At 38.7% G+C, this 10,381-nt stretch overlaps 1 protein-coding gene across 1 annotated transcript in view; it reads left to right on the top strand.

Moving 5' to 3' along the window:
* Positions 1–1,801: 1,801 nt before the first annotated feature.
* The window catches only part of LOC149813881 (ABC transporter G family member 28-like), a 30,321-nt gene continuing 21,741 nt past the window's right edge, over positions 1,802–10,381 (top strand). The window contains exons 1-6 of the mRNA XM_089990712.1: positions 1,802–2,064; positions 2,938–3,014; positions 3,583–3,855; positions 6,286–6,349; positions 6,446–6,592; positions 6,809–6,843. Coding sequence (XP_089846838.1) covers positions 1,838–2,064; positions 2,938–3,014; positions 3,583–3,855; positions 6,286–6,349; positions 6,446–6,592; positions 6,809–6,843 — 823 coding nt within the window. The 5' untranslated portion in view covers positions 1,802–1,837. The remainder of the gene's footprint in view (positions 2,065–2,937; positions 3,015–3,582; positions 3,856–6,285; positions 6,350–6,445; positions 6,593–6,808; positions 6,844–10,381) is intronic.

Below are 10,381 nucleotides of genomic sequence, written 5' to 3'. Positions count from 1 at the left end.
TGCATGATTAGCTTTTTGATTTTCTAAACACAGATTTCTTGTAAATTTAATTTTTCATGGATGTGTCAAAGTAGTTAACTGTCAAAAATATCCATTGACAGTCTATCATAAGTACATTCATTTTGGCATGTTCTCTGCAATTCTATTTTTCTAACAATCAATTGATCTATACAACTCCAACTTGTCTTGTAAACCCACTTGATTCCTAATGGTTGAATCATTGAATAGTGGCTAGAGATGAATTCTCCATGTATTCATTTATTAGCCTAACTTAAAGTGAAAGCGTCCTATATCCTCTTTCTTTCATTGCCACCAATTGCGCTCATTTTTAGGAAATCGTAAGCAATAAGGACTCATAGCCTACATCACATGAACATGCCTAAACGGACATGGGACACACTATTTTCCTGCAGTTTTTCACTAAAAATACAAACAGAGGACACAACACTGGAGTAAATTGCAAAACCCTATGACACAGCTAATAATGTTGATGCATCAGGTGCAACACTTATCTCAGTAACACAAGATAGGAGCTGACTAGTTGAAGCTTTGTGAAATGCTTTTTTTTTTTTTTGCTTAGAATGGGGAGATGCTTGATGGGACAGCAGGTGTGCTCTTTGTTGTTTGTACTTAGATAATTGGGTTGGTTTTTGTTTGGCTTAAAAGAATTATGCATGATTGCAAGTCCTTGACAAGTTTATGCACCATGGCCATAAGGATTCCCAGCTTTATGGGTTAATGCTTTCTTCTGGGCCTTTGAGCATTTCCTTGGCCATCCTTCCTAGTATCAAACCTATTCAGAAGGATGGTGATGTGGTGTTTCACTGCATGTTTGTGAAATGCTTACAACTTGTTTCAAGTGTGAATATATATATATATATATATATATATATATATATACTAAATTCTAAGTGCAGGTGCAAATGGGTCAGATACAAGCTCAATCATGGTTGACCAAATCTCATACTGGATGGATGGATCTCAAAATTTAGAATCCAATAGAAGATGATTGAATCCCAAAAGAGTTTGAATCTGATCCAGAAGCATATATGAATTCTGTCACCTGGGCCGGCTGACCTTTTTGAGATTTGAGACCACCGACTTAGGGCCTCAAATGAACTGAAAAGGACCTTTAGGAATAACAGTGGACCGAGGAAAAATGGATACCTATCCCGCATTGTGTCTTTTGGATCGGAGATGGAGGACCTGAAAAGGAGATGAAGGTGTGAATAGAGGTTAAAATAAAAATCACTGCAAAGATAAGGAGGAATGGAAGGCAGAATTTTGAGACGGGGCAATGGGAAAAGACCTTGTCCCTCGCATCAGCCCCGATCCACTGTCATCCCTACTCCTAAACCTATGCTAAGCGTTGGCTTGCGCAGGAGAAAGTAGCACACAAAAGTCGAACCTAGACTGGCCGTCTAGCAGCCAAGGCCCCACCCCACTACCCAAACCCTCATTGGGGCGGTTCATGGTAAAGCCTAAAAGCGCTTTTAGGACAAGTCGTAAATCACGCGTGGACGTTGGGTCCACCGGAGACAGCCAGCTCCTCCTCCTTTCGAGGAACGAGTCCAAAGCCGTTGGCATGGAGCCTTTTTTGTGCTTCCCCTGCTCCACTCTTCCTCTGGCAACTGTCCAACCCGTCCGACCATGGTGGACGGACTATAAAAGGCGGGAGAGAGCCTTCCCTCTGAAACCCTAGAATTCCGCTCCGCCATCTCTTCGTCCTTCCTTTCTTACACTATCGTCTGCTCTCATCGTCCTCTTCTTCCTCCTTCCTTTTCTTGCTTTTCTTTTCCTTAATAATGCCAAGAAGCTCCTGCGCGCCACGATCGCCATGAGCAATGCCGCGCTCAGACGCCATCTGACGATCTCTGTCCTCCTCTTCTTGTTCTTCACGATCTCTCCCGTTTCGGTACTGGGACAGGATGATGATAGGGTTTCCGCGACGGATCCTGCACTCCTCTCGTATCTCACCACGATGATCTACAGCCGGCTCTCGAACCTCACCGGGATCCTTCATGGAGAGATCTCCAAGAGCTTCGGTTTCTGCGTCAAGAACCCGTGAGTTTTTTTCCTCTTTCTTCCGCTTCTCGTTGCTTGAATTTTGATGAGTTTTTTTGGTATTCGTGCTAAATCTTTTCGCCAAATTGATGGAAACACGGACGCATTGCATGGATGGATTCTTTCCGCTTCACATTGTTTGATTTCGACTTTTGATGATTTTTTTTTGGCATTTAATTGGTCTTCGTGCAATTTTTTTCGCAAAATTAATGGCAAAACGGATGCCTAGATTGATGCACTCAGATTCTTCAGACAACAGCCAGTGTATTTTTTGAAAAAATCCGTTTATGGTCTAAGTTTTATTGTAATTCCAAAAACATGCCTCATTTTTCTGAATTTCTGGTTATGGGTCACAAGTTTTCTGAAAACTGCCAAATAGACACTTCAGCAGGTTAACCTCCAATGTGATTCTTTTGAGTTTTCTATGTTGTCCTTTGGAGTTACAAAATTTTCCTTGTTTTCCCTCATAAGAAAGAGAAGGGTAATTATTTTAGACATTTGAGGGCTTTAAATTGCCATTTGACTCAATTTAACTGAGGTTTAACCTGAGTTGATGGTCAATGGTAATAGTGGGTCTCTGTTTGGCAGTTTACAGAAGAACATAGGCCATGTCAAGAAATTCAGAAACTTGAGGCCCTTTTCTGGGATTAAGGGCAAAGATGTGCTTCTAAATGAATTTTTCCGTATTCTTTTTTTTATTACCCATTTCTTAGTATCGCATTTTGCTGTTTTCTGATTTTGTTCAATTGTTCATCATATAATCATCAAAACTATAGTGTGTTATCATTGTTTTCGTTCATGTATCTCTATTTTCTGTGTACTCTCAAGTGAATGTTGATTTGTTGGTTTTTCATGTTGGATTTGCCTCTGTAGGGAAAATGATTGGAACGGAGCGTTCAATTTCACGTCAAATTTGACCTTTTTGACTTCATGCGTACGGAAAACAAATGGTATGTGCTTCTGTCGTCAAATTCTGTGAAACGAATTGACCCCTCTAGGAATAAAGCTCTTCTTTGTGAAGCCAGTGAATGCTCTCTCCACCTTGTTCCTGACGATATTACAGAACTGGAACATTCTGGTGGAATCTCATCAAGCCCAGGAACTGTCTTGCACTCGCTTCATTTTCAAACTAATCTTAATGTTACAGTAGCAATGCATTATCATTTTTTGTATATTGTAAGTACCTGTATTTGCACATGCAATTGCAGCATTCTTTTGCAATTTTTATTAACTTGACAAATTTCATCTAGTGCCGAGAAGTTTTTTAATTTTGGCCACAACTGCTTTTTTCCTTCCAGTTATAAAGGTCATAGTTGTCGCAGTCTCCAGGGGTGATTTTGTGATGGGTTTTTGCATTAAATAACTTGAAAGTTGCAAACGCAAACAGGAATACATGCATTTGCGCATTAAAACCTTCATGTTAATTGAGTGTGCTATTCAACAAAATTATTCTTTATTCTGCTTTTCATTTACTTCAATCAGATCGTTCATTGTTGTGGCTATTCCATTATTTGACAGGAGATCTCATGCGGCGTCTCTGCACTGAAGCAGAAATCAAATTTTATTTTACTAGCTTCTATGAGATTAGCGGAAAGAGTGGTTCCCTCAAGCCAAACAAGAACTGCAACTTGTCTTATTGGGTTGCTGGATGTGAACCAGGATGGGCTTGCAGTGTAGCTGAAAATCAGAAGGTTGATCTTCGTGAGCCTAAGGAGATTCCTTCTAGAACTCTTAATTCGCAGCCCTGTTGTGCAGGATTCTTTTGCCCTAATGGTCTCACTTGTATGATACGTGAGTATCCAACCTAATTTATTACTCTTGGACTTTGTTGACAAATGTCTATTTTATCACATTGATTATGTATCTACATCTTGTCAGTTATCATGGATGATTTTCAATGTATGAGAAAGTGGTTAACTTTCATATCAACCACCTCTGTGAATGACTAGTAGGATCAACCACTTGTGACGTTTGTTTCCTGTACATAGAGACTTTTTTCCGTCTATATTACGGTGAAAACCCTCATTTGTAAATATTCATATATTTGCACTTGCTTGCATAGAATTTTCTGGTGTATGGGTCTTAAGGCTCTTCTTCAGTTATGAACAACCCAAATTGTATTAACAGGGGCTGCTCAAGAAAAGTTGAGGCCCTAGGCATTTTGCATTGGAGGCCCATATTTCTCCATATTTTTTTTTTCATTGGAGGCCCTCAGCATGAGGCACATGCATGTGCCATGTTTCATTGGAGGCCCTCAGCATGCAAAATATAACCGTTATATATTTTTTTCATTTGAGGCCCTAGGCAGTGGCCTCAAATATCAAAGAGGCCAGCTGGCCCTGTGTATTAATGACATATAGTGGAGAGAGTTTGAAAATTCTCTTCTTCTACATAAGACATCACTTTGATTTGTTTATTGATTAGGAAATTTGATTTTGGTACATCACAACAATCTATTTTTTTCCCTGTAAATGCATCTATTAACTGGCGATATATATGTCTATGTCTCAATTTAGTGTGGATATTTGTTGGGGATGTTTCATTTTGTCATGCAAGGTCTGACATTGCTTAATGCATATGCAACATGTGATTCACGTTATGCTTAAGCATGGTCTTCTGGCAAAATGCTTGTTAGCAATGTTCAATTTTTTCTTATTATTAGATAGGTTATGACAAAAAGAAGACTGAGAAAGGGAATAGAAGAAAGTGAAGTGGTGACAAGGGATAAGAGAAGATGAATGAGGGGGAGGCACTCTATAGAGTTCGCAACTACATTGTTGCACATAGTTTTCTCTATATATAATGATTAGAAATCAAAAGGCAAAAATACCTATACATCAACATGTGACAGAAATATAACATGAAAAGGGATGAAGCATCGTTTACACCAACACTCTATCAAGGTAGGGAGAGAACATCTACGGTTCCTGCTTGCTAGTGGCCCAAACAAATATTGCCATTTTCATGCCTCTAGTTAATACGTTCAGGAGGACTTTTCAACTGCAAACCATTACAGATATGCAATTTCACCATACTTGGTTGGATGCTTGATTGAACAGCAGGGTGTCTTTAAGTTCTACAGATACAAGTAAACTGGAAGTAGGTTTTATTTTTCCTATGGGACTTTGGAAAGCTTCCCTTACCACTATCACTGCTGATGCTGCTTCTGGTACTCCTACTAATGAAAACAACATTTACAACAGCAGCAGCAGCGGCATCATTCAACAATAGTGTCACTTTACTGCAGGTAGTTTGATTAATCATATTAGTGTTTCTAGTTAGGTTTCATGGGAAGGTTCTAAGGATGAAGAGGGTTTAGTCAAGTCTTGCTACTTGTCACAAGGAGTGTCATGAGTTCCTCACCTTGCTAAAAGGCCATCTTGGTGCCTCAGAAACACTGCTAAGGGCCAAACTATTTGGATATCTTGTCCTACAAAAACCTTTAGTTATAGATAACCTGCAATTTAGGGTTGCCATGTGGAAAATGTTCCATCAACAATATTAACTTGTAAAAGGCAAGAAATGTCACTTTTTATGCTTAGATGAATATATTTCAAAGACGATTATATTTAAGGGTGCAGAAATTCTCTCTTATATAAGCTGACTGACTAAAGAACCAGGTTGTTTTCACGTCACTGGCATGCAAGGGTGTGTTATTACCTGATGCATATTGCTCCATTTTTTGGCAAAGTTTTCCTTTTTTGACTTTAAGAAAACAATCTTTACTGATTGGAAAATTGTCATGCATGAAAATATCTTTTGATGTTCTGAGTTTTAAAGATTGTTTGCTACAACATCCTTATTCAATTTCTGATTCTGCATCTTATTTGCAGGAATCTGATTCTTAATTTAGGAAATTTGGTTACAGTGTTCCATTCACTTTATCTAAAAAGTTTCTCCAAGGATACACTTTGCTGCTTCTTTTAGATACTCTTCTACATACATTCTCTCTGTCACCCAGGAAATTTGCCACCACTTATAATGCACACTTGCAGGCCATGCTCCTTTTGTTAATAGCAATTAATAGAATAACTTGTTTCCATTGTTCATGCTTTTATTTTGTAATATTTGAGTCTAACAAGGAAGTTTGTGGGCTCTTATTTTCATTATTACTATTTGTGTTCTCTGACTCACATGAAAAAATGCACTTCTTGCTATTTGTTTTTGTGTCAGCCTCCTGATATGGTTTTTATGCTTTGCTATTCTCTCTCTGTAATGAAGCTTGTCCCTTAGGTGCATACTGCCCCCTTGCTAAACTCAACAAAACCACAGGCATTTGCGATCCGTAAGTTGATTACCTCTGCTTTATATTTACTTCCAATTCATTGTTGTGGTGCATTGTTTGCTAATGTTGCATGTATTAATGGCAAGAAAAATACAGATACCTTTACCAGCTGCCTCCTGGGAAAACCGACCATTCATGTGGTGGAGCAGATAAATGGGCTGATGTTGGAAGTAGCAGCGAAGTTTTCTGTTCAGCTGGATCATACTGTCCTACTACAACAGAAAAAATTCCTTGCAGTAGTGGGTATTTATTTTCATCCTAAACATGTCCTTTTTTTAGCACCTGCTATATTTGCATTTGCAGCAAATAAAATAAGACTTGTATTTCATGCATTCACCAAACTGTAGTAGTTAGAAGTCATCAGTCTTTATGTGCAAAACACTGGAAGTTGATTTTATTGAATGTTCATCTGTTCTTTGAACTTTATCCTGAACAATGTTGTCTCCTATGATTATGCAGACATTATTGCAGATTGGGTTCCACATCCGAACAAAGTAAGTTGCTCTATAGTTATCCACTGTCAGAAGACCACGAAAAATTATAGTATTCTCTCTATTTGGATTTGAATAAATTTATTATATCTATGACTATGTCTGTTGGTTATAAAATAAATGAAAACTCTCCTGATAAGGGCATATATTTCGATCTTCACAATGTATGGTCATATTATGCTTTCAAAGAGAAAAATGTTGCCTATCAAATCAAACAGTACCTTCTGGAAAGTAATGTGGTTAGTGTATCAAGAAACAATGTAAAGGAACACCATTGACTCGATGAAGAAATTCATGTCAGATATTCTGTTCTAGTGTATATAACAGTTAGATGTAATAATATATGTTGGATCTTCAATTTTTCCCTTTAATTATATGTATTACAAGAATGTAGTTAAGAACAAGATGATGTAACTATCCTAACTGCACATGATGTTGTGTGATATCACACTGTATATTAAAATACAAAAAAGGATAAAAAAAATAAAAGATTGAGTGAATTTAAAATTTTAAAATATTAGAGTATAAGCAGTAAGACTGTTACATCAAACAAACCAAGATGTAGAACATGAATCATTCACCAGAGAATTATTTCTGCTTTATCAGTCCAGAAATTGAGAAGGTTTCATGTGAAAAAGAACATGCAGCCATCCAATATCATAACTGCACAAAATTTCCAACTTTTCCACAAGCTTATACAAAGTGTACTCATTCTGATGGGAGTGAAATTGAGAGGCAACAAGGTCTGCATACTGTTCAGTCTATTTCATCCCAGCAAATCAACTTGTACAAGGTAGTGAGGTTGAACCATTGCAAGAGATTGTCACATGTAAGTCTTTTTGTGTTTGGCACTACCATCACAATCAGTTAGTTATGATGTTTCTTCTTTGGATTTTTAAATATTTGTAGCAACACTTGATAAAGAAAAAGCGTCTAGATTTTACCACGAAACAGGCCACCAACTACGGTAGGTTGAAGCCATGAATGAAGAGATATTTGTGTTATGTGAACACAGTACTTTGGAAGTTGTTACCAGACTACTAGACGTGGATGCAGTCCGTTCCTAATTGGTGTGTAAAATTAAATTTGAAATAGATGGGAGTATCGAGAGATACAAAGGAAGGCTGCTTGCAAAAAGGTACTCAAGAATATGGTCTAGACCACGTACTAAATTGAGACTCACAAAAGAAAGGATAGAATAGAATAGATTGGGGGATAGTTTGTTCAAGAGCCATTAATGGCTTTTCTTATGTCGTAGTCTCTCATGTCGAGTTGTTGAAGGGCCAGAGAATAGATTGGGGATAGTCAGTAGGACTCAGATGAGAATTCGGATTCTCTCGCCTAACTCCACATTGGAGTATGTTCTAGTGGTTGGCAGGGAGTCACAACACTCAAGGGATTTTGCATCAGAGACCACATGCTCTTCAATTTTAGGGGCTTAGGGAAGGGCAAGATGGCAGTTAGAGTTTGGTAATAATGGGGATCGGTGGTTGTTGCTTCAAGACTTCAAGGTTAGCGGGAAGTTGGAGATTCAAAGTGATGAAGGGGAGTAATTCAGCCCTTATGGTTATGAGTCCAGTTGGATATCAGATGCTCAGGCAGGTATCCTAGCCTGATCCAAGATCCACTTTATAGCATGATCAGGTCTTGTTGGAGGTCGAATTGTGGGTCGGTTTGAATCCATGTCCACTTATAAGAAGGCAATATTGTGTTTTTTGTGGTGGTGGATCCAAGATTGTTATGGTCTTGGTATTCGGCACAGTTTTGGACAAAAGTATTTGAGATTAGTCCCTTTCGACTCAACTTTCTATGAGAGAATTGGGTGGAATCCCCACTGCAATTTATCGGCAGTTTGATGAGCTCAATCACGACTACTAAAGATCCAGGGTTCTTGTCAGAAATATCAGAAATACCAACCTGCAAGGGTTAGAGATGAGGTAAAGAAAGAGAAGAGAGAGAAGAGTAGTCGGCGGCAATAGGGTTTTCCCTTTTTACTTATTATTTATAAGTGATACAATACAGGCATAACTTTACACAGGTAATAAAAACTAATTACAATCATGCCACCGCTCACACATCACGAGGTGGATCGGGTCGGATCCATGATCCAAACTAACAGCCTCCCTCAAGTTGAGTATGGTCTTTGATCATGCTCAACTTGTCTTTGAGTGCCCAAAACTGATGAGTGGATAATCCCTTGGTAAAAATGTCATCAACTTTCATATCTGACCTAACATATGCAGGTTCAATTTCTTTTTCTTCCACCTTTTGTCTAACAAAATGTTGATCGATTTCGATATGCTTTGTGCGACAATGAAGAATGGGATTGAAGGCAATATTAATAGCACTTTGATTATCACAAAGAAGCATAGAGGACGAGATCGGTTCTTGTAATTCTTGCAGTAGGTGTCTTACCCACGTAACATCGGCTGTTCCTGCTGCCATTGCACGATACTCGGCTTCAGTACTAGATCGCGCCACTGCCTTTTGCATCTTGCTACTCCATGTTACAACATTATTGCCGATAAGGATGCAATACCCTGAAACTGATCTGCGCTCATCAGGATCACCAGCCCAGTCTGCGTTTGTGTAGGTGAATAGTCGATGTCCTGACGTATAAGCTGTGTCTTTGTTATACATCAAACCATCTCCAATCGTACCCTTTAAATACCGAAGGATTCTTTTTACTGCTTCCATATGTGCATCTGTAGGAGCATGCATAAACTGAGAGGCCTGATTGACAGAGTATGCTATGTCAGGCCTAGTGAATGTTAAGTATTGTAACATCCCTACAACTCGACGATACAAAGTAGGATCATGATAAGTAGTGCCTTCTTTAGCACTTAACTTATGATTTAGAAGGCAAGGTGTGCTAATTGGTTTACAATTCTCCATCCCTGTAGCGAGTAAAATATCAATAGTGTACTTATGTTGGCTCAATGTAATAGTCTCATGTCGACTATCAACTTCCACACCCAAAAAATATCGCAAGGGACCCAAGTCTTTCATCTTGAATTTAGCCATCAGCATAGACTTAACCCAAGATATGTGATCCTCATCACTCCCGGTAATAATGATGTCATCAACATATATAAGCACCAAAACAATAGCTGAATCACTTTTGAATATGAACAATGAATGGTCTAGAACACTTTTATTGAACCCATGATGCTGGATCTCTGTGGAAAAACTTTCAAACCAAGATCGAGAAGCTTGTTTCAATCCATAAAGAGAGCGTCGAAGTTTACATACCCAATTTGATGAATCATGCATGCTATATCCAGGTGGCTGCTCCATGCAAACTTCTTCCTTTAGTTCACCATGCAGAAAAGCATTTTTAACATCAAGTTGACTGAGTGACCATCCATGTTGTAATGCCAATGCAATGACAATCCTGACTGTGCCCAGTTTTACTACTGGGCTGAACGTTTCATCGTAGTCCTGCCCATATTGCTGTGTGAAGCCTCGTGCAACCAGACGAGCCTTATAGCGCTCAACACTGCCATCCGGTTTGTGCTTGATCTTGTACACCCATTTGGAT

The sequence above is a fragment of the Nuphar pumila genome, chromosome 16 (genome assembly GCF_984573655.1).
Source record: "Nuphar pumila chromosome 16, dmNupPumi1.hap1.1, whole genome shotgun sequence".
Taxonomy (NCBI): Eukaryota; Viridiplantae; Streptophyta; class Magnoliopsida; order Nymphaeales; family Nymphaeaceae; genus Nuphar; species Nuphar pumila.
Note: the sequence above shows the minus strand (reverse complement) of the source record. Positions and strands in the feature narration are given on the sequence as shown.